Source organism: Musca autumnalis, unplaced genomic scaffold (assembly GCF_047663935.1).
Source record: "Musca autumnalis isolate F117 unplaced genomic scaffold, ASM4766393v1 scaffold_1, whole genome shotgun sequence".
NCBI classification, from domain to species: domain Eukaryota; kingdom Metazoa; phylum Arthropoda; class Insecta; order Diptera; family Muscidae; genus Musca; species Musca autumnalis.
The window spans coordinates 72,173,181-72,193,186 of NW_027411644.1; the positions used below are offsets into that span (position 1 = coordinate 72,173,181).

Sequence of the window (20,006 nt, forward strand, 5' to 3'; positions counted from 1 at the left end):
GAAATATATATGCATTTAAATAATTATAATTTATTGTTATATATTAATGTATTTAAGTAAATTGAATTGAATTTATTATTTTATAACTCAGGTATTTTTTGTCTTGAGATACGTTTATTTGGCCATTGAGGCTTTGTATCATGTATGAATTTTGAAATAAAAACAAAATAAAATAAATGTCGAATAATTTTCAAAAGAATGATGAGAAAGAAATGCAAAAGTGTAATTTTGAAGAAATACAAATTGAATGCAGTGACATCGTGGGTACTGATCAATATGAAAAAGAAGATGTTTATTTCCTCCCGACAGCCAATTTGAAAGACGTAGGAAGACTTAAAGACGACGCTCTTGAATATTTTGGGGGTTACATTATTCGTGAACTACATCTTAACCAGTACCTGAGCCATGAAAATACCATAACATGGATCGACCAAATTTCTAAAGGGTTCCTAAAAAAACCTTCGAAGCAGTTTCTTCTGAAAATAAAAGAACTTGAAGAAATTTTTTACTATGTAAACGGAAATGGTATTGACCACAATGTGCAATTGCACGATAGAATGTGCACAATGAGCGCAAATATAGATCTATCAGAAAACATAAAAAAGTTTTTCTTCAAATGTCGCATATATTTTCGCATAAGAAAACTTAATGAAGGCATAAAAATAGAAAAGTCTAAACAAAGAATGTCTAATCGAAAGGAATTAATGAAAATTCAACTCTAGTTAGCTGGTTATTTAATTCTTGTATTAAATTGTTTCTATAATTATTAACTTATGTAACATATTCTATACATTGTTAGTTTTTAATTCGTATTATAAAATAAAAAATAATTCATATTATTTAGTTTATGCAAATTTCTAAGTTTTCTTCTAAAGATGTGTATGAGAAACAATTCATATCAATAAAAATTTGCATATCAAGTACAACCTGAGGAAGTTTCAATTTTCCGAGAAAATTTATCACAAGTTGATATAGTTCCGTTGTATGTTCACAACATCCCCTATTGACTTGTTTCTGCTGTTAGTTACCATCATCATTTCCATGTCTTTGTGCTATATCAAGTTCCTTTCTTCAGTAGCATTTTGAGATTCCAGTGTTTCTTACATTTTGGTGTTTGGAAACAAATCATACTTCAACGTTATTGACGAAGTTTTACAAAGATTTCAACATGCATGTAAAGGAAATGTTCCGATGCACTCCAATTAGTTGACTGGTGAACCAAAAAACAACATGTTTATATCTTAATTTTTGGGCAGGCTTGGAGACAAATTAAGCTTATCAAAAACCATTGTTGTAGACTAATTGCATTTCTATCACCATAAATATGGAAATGAGGTACATATGTCTTACTTCATGCTGATGTCGGTTTTCATTGTGGGAGATGAATCAAAACTTAATTATTATCCGTAACAAGAAATTTACTTTAAACAGTACTTTATTCAAATGATCTCGTGATTTGCGATAAAAGTGTATAAAAAAACGTTTTGTAGAAAAAGATGAAAGCGTTTTAAAAAATGATAAAAAAACCAATTAATATTTCCAATTGAATGTAAACAAAACAAACCATGGCAATAAATATTTCAAATAAAAAAACTTGTTGCTTTTGTTATTAGTCATTTGAAGTTATAAGCAAACCGGCATCAGAGTTGTTTTTTTATAATTTCATGAACCTGCCCAACCTTCTAATAATTGAACCATGGATTGAGCGAAAATTAACACGCGTTCAACTTAAAAACTAGAAAAAACAAGAGCTTTCAGAAAGAGAACAGAAAAAAGAGCGAGATAAGCAAAAAAGAACGAGCGGAGCCAACTGAACGAGATGATTCAGTTCAAAATTTAAACGTACGACATAAAAGAACGACACAACTCTGAAAACCATATGCATTTGTTTTTCTTGCTTGCTTGTGTGTGCAAATGTGTGCACAGCCAACGGTGGTGGTTTTGTTTTGTAAGCAGCAAAGTCTTGGCCATCAGCGATCTAAATGAACGATATAAACGAATGAGCTGGATACGGATCCGTTCGTTCTTTCCACGGAGTCGTTCCTATGAGCCGGTTCGTTCATGAACGACACAACTCTAATTACTTTTAAAAATAATCAAATAATCGTACAACAAATTTGAAACGCAAACGAATTCATAACATTCAGCTTTCATATGTGTTTTGCTTCGACGGCGCTTGTGATGTGACAAACTCTGCACATCTGTTTCTTGGCGGCGTTTCATTTGGCATTTTCGTCATTTATTGTTTACGTTTTGATTCGTCTGTGGAAAAATTTTGCAATTTCTGCGAAATAATTAAATTATCAAAAAAGGAAGAAAATATCAAGAAATTGTCTGTGAAAGCAAAACATTGAAAGGATAGAAGTGAAATAAAAGGACTTTGGAGAAAAGGAAGGAATTTACTGTTTGGTAAGTTTATTTCTATGTGGAAAAAATAGTATTTAATCATTGTATTTACTACATATCTTAGCTCATATTTTGGCGGGAAATATGCCAAATGGCTGCTAGAGTTTTGAAATGCGAATTATAAAGGATAAGAGATTGTTTAGCATAAATTAAATACTCCCCAAGCTGAAATTTTTACCTTTAAAGTTTAAAGAATCAATGTCAGTGGGTGTTCTAAATGAAATAGTCATCACAGTGGTGTACATTCTAAAGAATAAAGATATTCAGCCTTACCATGAGTTTTTGTCCCTGCGGTTTCAAAATAAAGCAGAGAGTGAGAATATTCACAGAGAATTTCGTCCAGAGTAAGGCGGATATTCAAAGGTTCTTCTACTGGTATATGTCCAGCAGTGGTGATAGAAAGACTTTCAGAGAAATTTGTATGCATAGACATAGAAGACATGTTCAGTGGGTCTTCTAAAGACAGAAGAAAACTACAGTCTTTTTAGAAAAAAAAAAAACACTTCGTACGGACTTTTACTGTCAATAGGTAGGATCTTCTAAAGATCGTAGACATTTTCAATGTGTAATAAAAATACACTATCAAAAGAAGATAGCTACTTCAAAACTTAATAGACCCCTTCAAAGAGTCTTCTGAGTCTTCTTCTCATATAGTGAGAAGGCACATCCAAAGGATCTCCTATAGATGGAGAGAATACCATTTAAAAGGACCTGCTAACGTAAAGATGACACCCTGAAAGGACCTTATATGGATAGAAGACATCTTCAAAATATCTTCTTTGAAAGGAGGAAGACGTCTTCAATGGACTTTCAATAAATATATAATCTTATCAAAGGGGTTTCTATGGTTAGTAGGCCCCTTCTAAGGGTTATTATCTAAGTATAATACACCTTCAAAGGGTCTTCTAATGACAGAAGGCACCTTCGCAGGCGCTTATTAAAATAGAAGTCAACTCTAAATGTAGATACAACTTCAACGTGTCTTCTATGTGCTTGTTGTAGCGGCATAGGTTTAATGCTGGTCAAACGCTTTTGGTTTCAAATCAATCCGCTACAAAGAACCCGTTGCTATGGCATTGCGGGTATCTATAGTACCTGCAATAACCCTTCTATAAATAAAGGACGGATTCTTTTATAGATAGAAGATCTGAATTGAATACTCCCCAGCTAACGGAAAAATCTAAAGTTAAAAGTTCTTTGGGGGAAGTCCATACTTCCCGAGATATGGGCCTCTGAATTCAATTTGTTCCTTTTTCTATACTGAAATAAAATTGGTCTTATTTCGTGTATCGAATCTCAAAGAGAGGAAAAAAGCACGGGAGACGAATAAAACTTGATTGCAGATTGCAAAGATTGCAGACAAAGAACAGCGTTTGCAGTTTTCCTATCTACAAAAGTCGTTCGAAAGGGTATGGAAACACGTTTTAATACATTCAATCTATAGGAAATTGTTTAATGATCTACACAAAAAAAGTACCGTTTGATGATCTGCTATCTGGAGATGACCGTTTAAAGGTATTCTGTTTATAGAAAGCTCTTTTAAGGCCATCTATCTAAGGAAGGTTTCCATTTGTAAAAGAGGGTTTGAGTGACAATTAGAAGTGCTTTGCGAAGTAGACACAAGTTTTAACCATCGGGGATGTGGGCCGCAGACAATAATTTCCTAAATAATTTTTATTTTATTCATAATCAACATCTGTTACAAATTTAATCATCCTCTTTTAAAAGTCTTCTTTCTTTAGAAGTCAGTTTACCTGTGTAGAAGATCTTCTGAAGGCTTCTACGTATGTCTTTATAAAATACCGATCGAAGATCATCCATCTATAGGTCTTGCAAGTCGTTATCAAGATGGTGGAAGGGAATTCAAGCAGTATTATTGTTTAAAATTTTAACTAATGTCTTTTAAACCCTTTATTAATATTTTTCCCCGTTTTTCCTCCTTCAGCGAATTACACATAAACACAAAAATGTCAACCCTAGAACTGTGCGAACAACTATTCGATACCAAGGATGTTTACAAATTATTTCAAGTTGAAAAGACGGCCAACGAAAAAGAATTAAAAAAGGCCTATTACAAATTATCACTGCTTGTACATCCAGATCGTGTACCGGAGTCACAAAAGAAAGATGCCACAGAAAAATTTAAACTTCTCTCAAAGCTCTATCAAATCCTCACCGATAAAGATAAACGCGCTTTGTACGATGAACAGGGTATCATTGATGATGACGATGACAATTTGGAAGGCAAGTTGAATAATTGGCTCGAAGTATGGCAAAAAATTTTTAAGCCCATTACCACAGAAGATATTAATAACTATGAGAAATCCTATGTTGGTTCAGATCTTGAAAAGACCGACATAAAGAAAGCTTATCTAAATGGTAAGGGTTGTATTAATTACATGATGAATACAGTACCATTTATGAAGGTGGAAGATGAACCACGTATTCAAGAGGTTGTACGAAAAATTATCGATGATGGAGAAGTTCCAGAATATAAAATTTTCACCAATGAACCGGAATTGAAACGTAAAAAACGCCACAAGAAATATGCACGAGAATCAAAAGAGGCTAAGGAAATTTTGGCTAAAATTGAGGCAAAAAATAAAAAGAAGGCGGAAAATTCAAATGGTGGTACTGGTGGTAGCCTTGAGCAAGCTATTATGAGCCGGCAAAGATCACGTGAAGATGGTTTCAATTCTCTTATGGATAAATTAATGGAAAAATATGGTAATGAAGATGACGATGAGGCTATAGATTTGAACAACCTAGGAAAGCCACGCAGCAGCAAGAAGAAATCATCCACAGCAAATGGCAATGGCAAAGGTAAAGCAGATAAAAATCTACATTCCGTAAAAAGTGGCAAAGTTAAGAAACGCAGGGAATAAAGGAAGTCGTCGCTTGGAGAAAGTGAATTGAATATCGATTTTTTTATTTATTAATAATTTTTCAAACTTGCAATAATCGAAACAAATTCATCACCTATCTGCGTTACAAACAATCAAGTCGACATTGATTGGAAGTTGTTAGCGTGTGGAATATTTATAAATGGCTCATATCCGGAAATTTATTCTTATTTTTTGTGTATTTAAATTAGTAGTTTTATTTCCAATGGCCTTCCATTATATAAGCGAAGCGTTTCTGTTTCTGGAATGTAAATAAAACTTAAGTCCTCCTCATACATTCTTAGTTATAAATCTTTAATGTAGAGATTCATATTCATAAAGCTAGGCAAATTGCCATGCATTCATTTTTATGTCCTTCGTTTTTGTTATGTATGTATATTTTTTATCTCCCATTATTTTATAATAATGCCACATAGAATTTTGAACTGATTGGCACAATAAAATATAAAGAAACCAATTTTCAATTCGTGTTTTAATTTTTTACAGAGATGACCTTCAACGAGTGTTCTGTAGATATATTAGATATTGACACCCATTAAAGAAGGAATACACCTTCAAATGGGTCCTTTATGCATAGAAATACCTTCAAGAGAGAAATCAGATTCAAAAGGTCTTCTATTGATAGAGTGAAGACTCATTAAAGCAGGAGGAAGACATCTTCAATGGATTTACAATAAATAGAAAATCCCATCAAGGGCCTCTATGAGTAGTAGCTTCCTTCTAAGGGCTATTCTCTAGGTAGAAGACGCCTTGAAAGGGTCATCTAATGACAGAAAGTGATTTTCAAAACAGGGGTCAAGTTCGAGTTTGTTAAATGTAGATGACAACGGGTCTCCTCTCCTATAGGTAGTGAGCCTTCTGTAAATAGAGGACGTCTGTAAGAGGCTTTTGGATATAGAAAACACTTTCAAAAATATTTCTGTAAAGAAAAGACAAGTTAAAAAGCCTTCAGTAGTGCGATTCTCTAAAGCTGAAAACACATACAACGTTTGAGTCAGGGGTGCCAACTTGGTGGTTTTCCCGCTACTTGTGGTGATTTTTGACGTGCAAAAACCACTGTTTGAGTAGAAATGTCAACTGTTTTAAGGTAAAAATCGCTACAGACCTATGGTGCGTATGTGGCTGTAGCGATTTTTATCTCGGAACAGTTGGCATCCCTGGTTTGAGTAAAGTTTTGTGTTGTTTTGGCCGTTTTTACACTGTTGGGCATGATGCCGAAAAATTCAAATTCATTTGAAATATATGTCGGCGTCGCCCTGTTGTTGTTGTTTTTTTGTCAACGCCCAACGCAAAACTTTGAGTTACCGACAAAAATCAAGTAGTGATAGCATACGATTTTTGTCGGTAACTAGAATCGCTCTACAGGTCTCTTGTGGATAAAGAGTACATTAAAAGCCTTCAAGGACGGAGAAGGCATCTTCAAAGGTTCTATAGATAAGACGCCTTTAAAGGCGACCCCTCCGAAAGGTCTCCTATAGATAAAAGATCCATTCGAAGGGTCTTCCGTAGAAAAATGTTCACTTCAAAGGATCTTATATAGGTAGGAGAGCCTACCAAAGGCCTTTTATAGATGGAAGATCCGATCAAAGGGTTCCTACAGACAAAAAACCCACTCAAGGGGTTTTATATGGGTAGAAAATTCCTTCAATTCCATAGAATATCGTAACAAAGGACATTCTTAAAGTTCCCTTAAAAATGCCTTCTATAAACAACCGACTCCTTTTAAATGTTCTATGTAGGTATTAAAGACACGCACAAATTGTTTCCTGTTGAAAAAATATGTTTTCAAATCCGCAATTCATTGACGTACATTATGAGTAATAAAGGACCTAGGACGGAAGCTTGCGGGGCTTAAATGACGTTTAGGGTCACCTCCCGGATCGGGCTGAAAATTTTACAGTATATAGCCCTTGGCATCCTGAATACAACGTTATATAATTTTCCGGGAGAAGTCCATACTTCCCGAGAAATGGGTCTTGACATTTCGGAAATTTCGTACTTTCACACCTTTAGGTTGTTTATGGGCACCTCTCGGATCGGGCTGAGATTTTTACAGTAGATAGCCCTTGGCATCCTGAATACAACAATATATAATTTTCCGGGGGGAAGTCCATCCTTCCCGAGATATGTGTCTTGACATTTTACAATACTAACGTGGGCAATATGGGCATCGTTTTAAAGCTTATGGAGAGTACTTTTATGCACGTGACCTATTTTTACACTTGTTTATAGGAGAATGTATTAAATTCCTGTTCAAAGCCGGCCGAAGGCCGGCTACTTAAGAACACTTTCAATTTAAAAGAGAGTTCGGATCGCGTAGCCCACTTTTGTCCCTGTCCATAGGAGAAAGTCTTAAATCCCCTGCCGAAGGCCGACTACTTAAGAACACTTTCAATTTAAAAGAGAGTTCGGATCGCGTAGCCCATTTTTGTCCCTGTCCATAGGAGAAAGTCTTAAATACCCGGCCGAAGGCTGGCTACTTAAGAACACTTTCAATTTAAATCAGAGTTTTGATCGTGTAGCCCAATAATAACTTAATAAATTATTGATAGAAAATCTAATTACAATTATTAAATATTGGCGGCATTGGAAAGTACTCTTCGCGAGCTTTAAAACGAGTCCCATATTGCATAGGTTTTAAAAATAATGGTGATAAAAGTAAAAAAGTCAAGACCCATATATCGGGATGTACGGACTTCCCCACGGAAAGCTATATATCGTTGTGTTCAGTGTGCCAAGGGCTATCTACTGTAAAAATTTCAGTCCAATCCAAGAGGTGTTAAAGTACGAAATTTCCGAAATGTCAAGACCCATGTCTCGGGAAGTATTATGTATAGTTGGAATCTGGGTCCCAAGGGCTACCTATGGTACAAATTTCGGACCGATCCGAGAGGTGCCCCTAAAAGACACTTGTTCCGCTTGCGGTACCCCACTACTAACAGACAAAACACTAGACGCAGCATTCTTACTACAAACATATAGGGGGTTATCATGAACGGCAATTCCCCGTGAATTTTTTCGCCTTCTCCCTTAAGTTTCAAAGGCGGAAAAACAAAACTCACGGGGAAATTTCATTCATGATAACCCCCATAAGCTGCCTAGCCTGGTTGCCTTGCTTTCCTGCTTCATTTCTGACATAACATAAAATAAAAGAATAAAGAAGGCCGAGCAAATTTCGAACTTGGTTGCCTTTTTCTTTTTTATTCATTTATAAGAAGCAAGCAAGGTAAGCAGGAGAGGCAGCTTATGTACCCAGGCCTTTAAGTACGAATACATTAGCCTACAAGCAGAAGACGAGAATTTAAACACATGAAACAGCTTCTCAACCAAACTAGCATGATTAATTTTGTCAAAAGACTTTTCCAGGTTATCCTGAATACAACAATATATGGGAAGTTCATACTTTTCCGAGATATAAGACTTCAAAGTTCCAAAAAAATCCCGTAGCAATGCAAGCCTTAAGGCCTGGGTACATAAGCTGCCTCGCCTGCTTACCTTGCTTTCCTGCTTCATTTCTGACATAACAAAACTAAAATAATAAAGGAGGCCGACCAAATTTCGAACTGGGTTGCCCTTTTCTTTTTTATTCTTTTATCAGAAGCAAGCAGGCGAGGCAGCTTATGTACGCAGGCCTTTAAGGTGTGAACAGAATGAAATACGCCGCTTTTTTCACGCTCAGTTTCATGTAAAAGATTAAAGGCCAAGTACTACCTAATTCAAATGCTGCCTAATTAATTTGAATTAGGCATTACTTTGCCTTTAGTCTTTTACATGAAACTGAGCGTGAAAAAGCGGCGTATTTCATTCAGCCCAATCATGAACATCATCTCACCGTGAGTTTTCTCACTCTCGCCTCCTCCCTTATTATAAACATCATAAGGGAGAACAAAACTCACGTTCGTGAGAAAAGTAGCTATCATAAATGTCAAAAAAGTGAGAATGTGAGGCAATTTTCTCTCACCACAGAAATCAAGGTGAGTTGAACAAAAAAATTTAACTATGGACTTTTTTTATAGAAAAAATCGACAAGAAACGAATCTTTTGCAATGATAATCAATTGTATTTATTTGTGTTTTACGTTAAAAGTAACAAATAAAAAACAATTAGAAATTCTTTTGGCAACTATACATTTTCATCCGTGTATCAATGAAGCAAGGAAGACCTCAATCGAGTTTGGCGTAATTTGGAGGTGGAGTTGAAGTTGGCCAACATTTTTAGATATGGGAAGCGGTTCAGAATCATATGATGAAAACAGGTATAGAAGAGGATCCAATCAGGAGCAACACCTTTCTAAAAATTTTTTTGTAGGTACTTCCAAACTTTGCGGCCACTCAAAATGATAAGTGACATATCTTAAGTGACTTTGTATTGTTCTTTGTTCGCTAAGGTTTCCAGCAAAATATTCGATGCCAAAGATTCTATTCAAGCATGAGTGCAAGTTATGTCACCTTTTTATCATCTTCGCCCATTCTTTTTACAAGACTGTGACCCCTAAAAGATCCAAATCATTTTGGATGGCATCTTCAATAACCCAGTGGAATGGTATCTTAACCACCACCTTGGCATGGCATATTCCACGAACAAGCCACAATAGGAAGGTTTAAATTCATAAAAAAGGGCATGTTTATATTATAGCCTTTTGCAGGGTTAACCTTCTTGAAAATTGAGAAATTGTATTTAAAATCCATGAAATTGGTTCAAATGTTGAATAGGATCCGAATTTCACGAATTGTACTTAGCATTCATATAATTGGTCCTATTGCTGGAGAAAAGATCGGATGTTTCACGTATTGGTATTTATTTACAATTCTTGAAATTCCTTCCAAATGCTGAAAATGGGATCTTTCACAACTTCGTTTGAAGTAATACAAAAGATCCAGTGAGATATTGGCATCGCATGGAACGACTTCCACAAAATTTTGCTTGGTTTTCTTTGTAATCCTCAGCGTTTGTCGTTTCGCACATCATTCAAAATGCAATATTAAACATTTGCATTTCTTTTTGCCATTTAATGACCTTTAAACGGTTTTTGTTCACTTCTTTGCAAATTGCAGAAATTCTTCGGGCGTAAACAAACAATTTTTACATATGTATGTATGTATCTGTCAAAAAAAAAAAAAAAAACAGCTGTTACAGATGTTGCCACATATCAAACATTTAATATTTTATATCAATTACCAAGTATTTTTAAAGTGGATTGTTGATAAAAATTATTTTTCGTTTTAGAAATATTAATTTAATTTAAAATAAAGTAATGTTTTATAAAAAATTACGAATTTAGTTATTGCAAAATTATTTGTAAGTAAAATAACGATATGGCAACGCAAATTATATTTTCAAGGGTTCACAAAATGCGGCACTATTTTCAATTTTCAAACTTGTTAACCCCTCTTCACTTTTTTCGCTCCTCCCTTGTCATTTGTGATAGGTCGAGACGTGAGGAGTGAGCTGCAACTCACTCGTGAGAAGCTCCCTACGTGAGTATTCATGATCGCTATGATTGTGTTTCTACCTTTAAATCCTCGTCAAAAGACCGGATATTGCACCTCTTCATAGGACAGCCCGGCCAAAGACTGACTATTGTGCAAATACATATTACAATTCATAAGGAAATTTTAGGGTTAAGTAGGGTTTAGGCGCAGCCCTGCAATTTCTTTAAAATGTTTTCCAGAGATAGGGAAATTGTTCTGAACACAAAAATATATTTTTATCTGGTGGAAGACCATACTTCCCGAGATATGGGCATTGAAAGTACAAAAATTCGCAGGTCGCGCGGAAACCCGACTTGTACCTCTCTTCCACTTACAATTTGTCTCACATTTCGTTTGTATAAAACATTTTATTCATGCCTAAAGCTGAAAACACATCCAACGTTTGGGTAAAGTTTTGCGTCGTTTTGGCCGTTTCTACACTGTTGGGCTTGATGCCGAAAAATTCAAATTCATTTGAAATATATGCCAGCAAACAGATCAACGCTGGACTTTGGTGTCGGCGTCGCCCTGTTGTTGTTGTTTTTTTCTCAATGCTCAACGCAAAACTTTACTCAAGCCTTGGATGTGTTTTCAGCTTAAAGGTAGAAACACAATGAAATGCGTCGCTTTTTTTACATGAAACTGAGCGCGAAAAAGCGGTGTATTTCAAGCTAAAAAGGAAGATACGAGGCGGGTTTATAGAACCCTAGTTTTATGACGGCGTTTGTGAAATATACATATTTGGCGTTGTCTCTTACAATTCACTGTAACGCCGTATAATACAAATTCAGTTCGACTTTGGTCTTCAAACTCTGTTGTTTTGACTTGGACGCGAATAAAATTAATTTTAATTTTATGTTGTTGACAATAGCTTTGTGGAAAAATGTCTAATAAAAGCAATAAATGTCGCCTATGCTTGGTGGATTCAGACACAGATAAAATGCAAGATTTATTTACAAAATCAACGGCAAACATTAATAAGGCTAACAACGATGACATGAGAGATGAATTCTCACAATTACCTCTTTTTGAAAAAGTTGAATATTGTTGTGGTGTTAAGGTAGTACTAAATGAATGGAAAACTCTTATAACTGTGCTAATTAAACATTAATTTATTATCCCATAGCTTCTTCCAAAACCTCACATGCCGACCAAGATATGTACCAAATGTTTAAACATTATAAATATGTGGTCCAACTTTCGTCAAATGTGTCGCAACTCCCAGGCATTTTTGGCCTCACAAATTCATTTGTCCATTGAGGAAGACGTGGTGGTGGGAAGCATTAAAAATTTACAAAAAATGCGCAATGAATTACTCAAGAAAACCGAAGAACAACAAAGCAAAAAGGAACAAAAAGCATTGGTCTCACATAACATTGCTACAGATCCGGAAAATGATATAGATTATCTAGTGGAAGAGGTAGATGAACCATTGGAACATGAAGATAGCATGTACAATGACGATTTTGATGAAGACGATGAAATGTATGAAGATTTTGATAATGATGATGAAGAACATGATCCAGATTTTAAACCTTCAAATACTATGGCCACCACTACCAAGCATCATCATGAATTTGATTTGTCAAAACTTAGTCAAATTGATTTTTCGGAAATATTTTCACCAGATGATTTCGCCGAAGCATTTGATTATCTAAATGCAGATAATGATGAAGAATTGGAGAGGATTATTGAACATTGTGCCACTAAAAATGTAGCTTTGCAAACTCTGCGGCGTAAAGCAATCATTTCCCGGGCAAAAGATCAAATTTCCACCAAAAAGTCACCACAGTACAAAAAGAAAAACACCTCGGAGAAGTTGCCAAAACCCTCAATGTTTATGTGTAACATTTGTGGAAATGTTTACAGCAAGAAACCGCTATTTCAATACCATATGCGCATGCACTCCGATGTTAAACCATATCAGTGCGAGTAAGTATCAAAATCAAATATAAAGTAAAAATATCAAAAATTTTTGTATTTGTTTCATTTTAGAATTTGTAACAAATCCTATCGCATAATGAGTGATTTGAGGAATCACATGTATCGACATACCGGTGAAAGACCATTTAAATGTAAATTCTGTGATCGTCACTTTATGGATAGAAGTTCAAGACATCGTCATGAAAGGTAACGTGGTGAAGTATTAAAACATTTAGGACTTTTTTAACCAATTCATTTTTACAGAGTTCACACAAATTCCCGCCCTTATACATGTAATGTATGCAATAAGAGCTTTACATATTCGGCCATTTTAAAGAATCACATGAAGTTACACACAGGAGAAAAGGATTATATGTAAGTATATTTTTGGTGAATTAGAATTAAAAAAAAAAAACTAACTTATTTTCTTGCAAAAAAAGTTGCGCCGTTTGTAATAAATCATTCACATTGGCCCATCAGCTAAAGGCCCACATGCTGACATTAACACATCGGCAAAAGGAAGCAGCCTTTGAGGCCCAAGGATATAAAGTGATATTTGAAGCTGTCGAATCGACAAAAGCAACACCCAATTAAGTATATTATTGAAAGAAATTTAGTCTGAGGATGGTATTAAAAGATGGCTTCTTCGCAACATATAAATAAAAATAAATAAGTTAGAATTTTGTATATATGGAAAAAATATACATTAAGAATGTTAATAATAATAAATCTCTTATAAATAATTAATTAATAATTTTTTTCTTCTTACATAGTATTAACTTTATTATATACACTTCTAAATACTAAACTTGTGTGTTACTTAAAATTAACTACTCGATTTTGGTAACATTACAATAATCATCCACGTATTCGGGATTCTCCATCAAATTCTCCATATTCTTGTGTAGACTTGTATTTTTGTGTGCTTTTAATTGATGTGCAAGTTTAAAGGATTTTCCGCAAGGTTCACATCTAGATGGAATATTAGATAAGGTAAGGATTATACAGGTATGTGATGGAAAACGATTCGACTCGTTTTGCCATAAATCGAAATCGTATTTCTATAATTTTGGTGAATATTTTAATGAAATTGAAAATGGATTTTAAAAATATTATTCAAATAAGGGGCGTTTGCGAAGCAAAACTATATAAATCATCAACGGTACTCCGATTATATACCATTTCGATTCTGCAAATCGAGTCGATTCGGTTTTCATCACATACCCGATAATTTATAAACAACAATTTTCAATTCAATTTTCTTACCTATAGGGTCTTTCGCCAGTGTGAACTTTTAGATGGGCTTGCAGTGTGGTTGCCAATGCAAAAGATTTTCCACAAGATTCGCAAGTGAATGGTTTTTCATTGGTATGTATTCTGGAAAAAGTTTTAGTTAAAAATTAAGTTTTTATGACGAGATCTGAGCTGACATGAATAATAGAAAAGAAAACTGAGGGACACCACACGGGACATTACAGGCTCGAAAACAACGCGTCATGTGGGCAAATGTTCGATATAAGCGAAGTCTATTTTCAGGGCGGCCTGACAGGATTTAATGTTGGTCCATTTCATTGGACACACTGGCACAGCACAGCTTACCACAGATCGACCTATCGATTAAGAAGTCAAAGTTTCTTTGTATCCACCCCAAATGCTTCCGGATGGCTTTGTTCCGATTTTTCTGTTTATCGCAGGTAATTAGTGGTCGTCTATAAAGACTGCCTTCAGCTCGTCTATAATGACTCCCTTCAGCTCGTCTATAAAGACTCCCTTCAGCTCGTCTATAAAGACTCCCTTCAGCTCGTCTATAATGACTCCCTTCAGCTCGTCTATAATGACTCCCTTCAGCTCGTCTATAAAGACTCCCTTCAGCTCGTCTATAAAGACTGCCTATAGCTCGTCTATAAAGACTGCCTACAGCTCGTCTATAAAGACTCCCTTCAGCTCGTCTATAAAGACTCCCTTCAGCTCGTCTATAAAGACTCCCTTCAGCTCGTCTATAATGACTGCCTTCAGCTCGTCTATAAAGACTCCCTTCAGCTCGTCTATAATGACTCCCTTTAGCTCGTCTATAAAGACTCCCTTCAGCTCGTCTATAATGACTCCCTTCAGCTCGTCTATAAATACTCCCTTCAGCTCGTCTATAAAGACTCGCTTCAGCTCGTCTATAAAGACTCCCTTCAGCTCGTCTATAAAGACTCCCTTCAGCTCGTCTATAATGACTCCCTTCAGCTCGTCTATAAAGACTCCCTTCAGCTCGTCTATAATGACTCCCTTCAGCTCGTCTATAAAGACTCCCTTCAGCTCGTCTATAAAGACTGCCTACAGCTCGTCTATAAAGACTGCCTATACAGCTCGTCTATAAAGTCTGCCTACTGCTCGTCTATAAAGACTCCCTTCAGCTCGTCTATAAAGACTCCCTTCAGCTCGTCTATAAAGACTCCCTTCAGCTCGTCTATAAAGACTCCCTTCAGCTCGTCTATAAGGACTCCCTTCAGCTCGTCTATAAAGACTTCCTTCAGCCCGTCTATAAAGACTTCCTTCAGCCCGTCTATAAAGACTCCCTTCAGCTCGTCTATAAATACTCTCTTCAGCTCGTCTATAAATACTCTCTTCAGTTCGTCTATAAATACTCTCTTCAGCTCATCTATAAAGACTCCCTTCAGCTCGTCTATAAAGACTCCCTTCAGCTCGTCTATAAAGACTCCCTTCAGCTCGTCTATAAAGACTCCCTTCAGCTCGTCTATAATGACTCCCTTCAGCTCGTCTATAGATGCTCTCTTCAGCCCGCCTAAAAAGACCCTTTCGTCTATAAAGACTACCTTCGGTTCGTCTATAGACTCCCATATATTCGTCTATAAAGACTCTTTTCAGCTCTGCAGACAGAAAAATACTCACCTTTCATGTCGTATGTGTGAACTACGATCCGCAAATCTTCTTCCACAATATTTACATTCAAATGGTTTTTCCCCGGTATGACAACGCATGTGTGCCTGAAGATTGCAAGCTGTTATGAAGCGCTTAAAACATATCCTGAAGAGGGAATAAACAAAAAAACGTGTGTTCAGAATTATTTTGCTAGATATCCTAAAATATCCCCACATTCTGTACTTACTCGCATTCATGTGACTTTTCTTGGCGATGTATTTTCATGTGAACATTTAAAACTTGTCGAGTAGAAAAACTATTTCCACATATTTCACAGTTTAGGGACGATGATGTAGCATATGTAGATTTTCTATTCGTTGTTGTTGTCTTTCTAGATGGATGGATTTTAGGTTCTTGTTTAATTTGATAATTTGATGCTGTAGCATTTGTAATATTTTTGTTCGATTTTGATGATTTGTGGATAATAAAATCACCAATTTCATATTCACAATCCATACTTTCGGATTTCTTTGCTATCGATGTTTTATTGATTTGATGTGCTTTGAAATTGTTTTTATCGGCGTTTTTACTAGTAGCTGAAGATTCGTGAATTATAAACTCATCAATTGCATATTCACAATCAATATTCTGTTGTGAATCGTTTGAATAGGAAGTTGTACTGAAATCGATTTCTTCTTTAGTAATAACCGTTGATGTTACATTATCCTCATTATTTTGGCTATCATCATCGAATTGTTCTGATAACTCTTCATCAATATCAGCCTGACTATCAGCGTTTTCCTCTACTTCTTCAGATATCGAAACATATTCTATGTGATCATCTTCATTATTGGTATCATGTTCATGGGAATTGTTGACCTCTTCAACAATATCGTCTTTCAAAATACAATACAGCGATTCACTTGCCTTTTTTACATTATCATATTTAGAATCCTCACCTTCCTCGGTAACTTGTTCCTCGCTAATATTGTGTTCAAAAGATTCTTCCTCATCAATCATTTCTTGGACTTTTAGCATTTTTGACGCAAAACCTGATGAGCTTGCATTATTATCTTCTTCATCCTCTTCTTGCTCTTCATTATCTTCTGCTGTTAAATCTAAATGATTATTTTCTTCAGAGTTGTCCACTACTGCTGTTGTTTCCTTGGGATTTTGTTTCTCAGTGATTTTTGTAATACAATCCACTTTTTCCTCCATCTCCTCCATGCCAGTCATGTCTTCTTCCAAGTCACTATATTCAATTTTGCGTTTCTTGGCCTCATGTTCTTGATTATCTTTCGACTTTAGCTCAGTTTTAGTGTTTATTCTATCTGTCTTTTGACTTCTTTTAAGCTCGCATTGTTCTTTACGAGCTGGATTCTTTCTTTTTCCCTTGTAATTTACATTTTCTTCATCACTAGCAGGTAATAGGTCTTTATTCCCCATATCTTCCATTTCATCATCTTCGCCAAAGAAATTATCGTCCGACTCAGGTTCACTCGAAATATCTAGGCTTTTTTCTTTTTTAAAGAAATTGCTCGCAGACCTCGTTCTTTCCAAGATTGATAGTAAATTTGTGTTGGATTCTTGACATGTTTTACGAAAGTGTATAGCTTGTTTTAGTACGGAAATACATTTTTGACAGATTTTGTCGGGTAATCCATCATTTGGTTTCATCATAACTCCTGATAGATGGTAGATATCTTTGGCCAATTTCCTTTTGCCTTCTCCTCCCCCTCCAAATATCGGTCTCATTTGCTCATTGTCTTTGGAGTTCTCTTCTTTAAGGCACACTCGACATATATTCCATTTTATACTAATTTCCATTTTGTATAAACCACTGTGTATGTTTTTTAACGATTAATTTTATTGAATTTTATAAATAAAAAGGCTATTCAACATACAATCCAAAACAAATCGAAACTAGCGTCACTAGATCTGGCAAAATATCGATACAATTATCGGTACTATCGATATTTTATAATTTCCTAAATATCGATAGTAATTTGGTGACGCCGTTGGAAAGACTTTTGCAACTTTAAAAACAATTGAACGCCGTCAACTTGAATTGAAATAGAAATGGACGCCGTCACATTTCTAGAAAAAAAAAGTAAAACGGTATAAAAGCCTGCGTACATAAGCTGCCTCGCCTGCTTACCTTGCTTGCTTCTGATAAAAGAATAAAAAAGAAAAGGGCAACCCAGTTCGAAATTTGAATAAGCAAGGTAAGCAGGCCTGAAGGCCTGCGTACATAAGCCGCTCGGCTTTCTTGCTTAATTCATTTCTGGTAATAGACCAAAGGCCAAGTTCGACCTAATTGAAATGTGGTTCTGACATTTCTTTATTCCATTACAAGAAATGAATTAAGTAAGAAAGCCGAGCGGCTTATGTACGCAGGCCTTGATTGCTTTGCTTCCTGCTTCATTTCTGACATAATAAATATAAAAGAATAAAGAAGGCCGAGCAAATTTCGAACTGGGGTACCCTTTTCTTTTTTATTCTTTTATCAGAAGCAAACATGGTAAGCAGGCAAGGCAGCTTATGTACTCACGCCTTGAAGGCCCCGGCAAGGCAGATTGAATAAGGTAACCGATTCACGCCAGCTGATTCATGAAATGTCAAAAAAGTTGTTGTAAACAACATACAACTACAATTCTTCATACTAAAACAAAACAATGGTTGACATTTAAAGTGTACAACAAGAGGTTTTTTGTTGTTGGTATTTGTCGAATACCTTATTGAATGTGCCTTGGGCTCCGGCACACACGGTCCGTTGAGTGCCGCGGTACAACAACCACATGAAAAATTCAAGAACAAACTTGGCATCACTTCCACATATTTCATGTGGTTATTGTTTTTAAACGCGTGACGCGACTCACAAAGGACCGTATGTGCAGGGGCCATAACATAATAGCTGATTTAGGGGCCAAATACGTACAGTCCGTTGTAAGTCGCATGACGAGTTAAAAACAACAACCACATGAGGTTGCGACACTAAGCGGACCGTATGTGCCGAGTCCTTTAACTATTCCATAAAACCTCACCTGGATTAAATAAATCTAGTACAGTGCCATTTCTTATTTCTTGCATTTGTTTGTTGTTGTAACTACATCATTAGTGTGCTTGTCCACTTGTAATTATCTTTGCCCATGTATGTGAGTATGGTTGTTCGCTTAAGGGGTTTTTACAATATCTATCAATGTCATATGAGCTGTCACTTCTTTTATCCATTCGACATCCTTTATGTTTGTCAAAGCCCATACCACTTTTAGTTTTTGCGTTCACACTAGCATACAATTTCATATGACCACAAAATATAAATCACGCAAATAACACAATTTTTTATTGTTAAAAACTTTAATCGCACTCACATTTTCGTTTTCTTTTCCTATTTCCTTCATTTTTTGGTAAAATTGTTTTCTTCCAACAATTAATTTCTCAACTGCATACGAAAATACATGGCCGAATAGAGCGCTTCCTAAATGAAAAATGTACATATGAGTTGCCACATCATTTTGATAGATGCAAATGTACATAGTGGTCACACTATGTGTACAACATTCGCAGGTAGCAAATTTGACATCTCATATGACATTCATAGATAGTGTAAACACCCCTTTAGTGCGAATGTGCGTCTGTGTGATCGTTTCACAGATTCGAGGTGTTGCCAGATGTTCTGGATAATTCTAGACCAAGGAGATTTTGGTACAATTATTACAGGTAAAAGCAAGTGCCAGCTGATTTGATTTTGCCGTAATACTAGTGTCAAAATCGTTCTGAAGTTTTGATATTTTTCCTTTTGTTTCTTTGTCAAATTATTTGCGTTTTAAAATGATTGGTAATTGATTAAAGTAACAGTGGAACATTGGTGGCTGTGTTTGAAGAGAGTCAATCAACCATAAACTCAAGCCTCATAAAATCCAAATTGGTCGATAGTAAAAAATTGGATGGAAAATCTACCGATATTACATGGAATAACGCTGTAATTTATGCTCCTCCGCTGTCGAATATGATTGATCAGATTCACCTAAATACATGGTATGAAGGTAGATGTTACAGGAAATGTATCTTCGTAGAAATTCGATAAGGGGAACAGCGATAACAATTTCTAAATGAGTCGGTCTTCCATGAGTCGGTCTTCCATGAGTCGGTCACATCGTTTCATAGCTTGATTATGATTATAATGGTTATACCTTTCATCCATAAATGCTACCACATTCCTTTACTCAATTTTAAAGGAAAACAAAGAATCAAGAGCTATGTGCTAACACAGGTTTCATCTAAAACGTTCTTTTATTTTCATTATATTCTACTTCCATAAATAACCATCTCCGTCTACACAGGATGAACACAATGATCTCCAAATGGCAACAACCAGGTCATTTCCTGAACCACTAAATCGGGGTTGGAAATTATGTAGCATTTAATGAAGATT

General features: G+C 35.6%; 3 protein-coding genes across 3 annotated transcripts; 2 read left to right on the forward strand and 1 right to left on the reverse strand.

The window, feature by feature from the left end:
* Positions 1-2,203: 2,203 nt before the first annotated feature.
* Positions 2,204-5,766, forward strand: LOC141401118 (J domain-containing protein CG6693). The gene is made up of 2 exons (XM_073980990.1): positions 2,204-2,409; positions 4,352-5,766. Exon 2 carries the CDS (start codon positions 4,374-4,376, stop codon positions 5,289-5,291), a length of 918 nt encoding a protein of 305 aa, XP_073837091.1. The 5' UTR covers positions 2,204-2,409; positions 4,352-4,373; the 3' UTR covers positions 5,292-5,766.
* A 5,803-nt stretch (positions 5,767-11,569) lies between these two features.
* Positions 11,570-13,447, forward strand: LOC141401262 (uncharacterized). Its single transcript, XM_073981345.1, has 5 exons — positions 11,570-11,840; positions 11,907-12,712; positions 12,776-12,910; positions 12,968-13,078; positions 13,144-13,447. The coding sequence occupies exons 1-5, from the start codon at positions 11,664-11,666 to the stop codon at positions 13,295-13,297; spliced, it is 1,383 nt and encodes a 460-aa protein (XP_073837446.1). The 5' UTR covers positions 11,570-11,663; the 3' UTR covers positions 13,298-13,447.
* A 10-nt stretch (positions 13,448-13,457) lies between these two features.
* Positions 13,458-17,540, reverse strand: LOC141401238 (uncharacterized). The gene is made up of 4 exons (XM_073981310.1): positions 15,819-17,540; positions 15,602-15,736; positions 13,970-14,080; positions 13,458-13,675 (listed from the first exon to the last, which is right to left on the reverse strand). Exons 1-4 carry the CDS (start codon positions 17,396-17,398, stop codon positions 13,534-13,536), a joined length of 1,968 nt encoding a protein of 655 aa, XP_073837411.1. The 5' UTR covers positions 17,399-17,540; the 3' UTR covers positions 13,458-13,533.
* Positions 17,541-20,006: the final 2,466 nt, after the last annotated feature.

Bases quoted from the DNA above. Each gene is read 5' to 3' on its own strand.
- LOC141401118 (XM_073980990.1), top strand. From the start codon at position 4,374: ATGTCAACCCTAGAACTGTGCGAACAACTATTCGATACCAAGGATGTT.
- LOC141401262 (XM_073981345.1), top strand. From the start codon at position 11,664: ATGTCTAATAAAAGCAATAAATGTCGCCTATGCTTGGTGGATTCAGAC. The intron at 12,713-12,775 runs GTAAGTATCAAA...GTTTCATTTTAG, and splicing joins GTTAAACCATATCAGTGCGA to AATTTGTAACAAATCCTATC. The intron at 13,079-13,143 runs GTAAGTATATTT...TTGCAAAAAAAG, and splicing joins ACAGGAGAAAAGGATTATAT to TTGCGCCGTTTGTAATAAAT.
- LOC141401238 (XM_073981310.1), bottom strand. From the start codon at position 17,398: ATGGAAATTAGTATAAAATGGAATATATGTCGAGTGTGCCTTAAAGAA. The intron at 15,737-15,818 runs GTAAGTACAGAA...TTCCCTCTTCAG, and splicing joins GAAAAGTCACATGAATGCGA to GATATGTTTTAAGCGCTTCA. The intron at 13,676-13,969 runs GTAAGAAAATTG...TATTCCATCTAG, and splicing joins ACTGGCGAAAGACCCTATAG to ATGTGAACCTTGCGGAAAAT.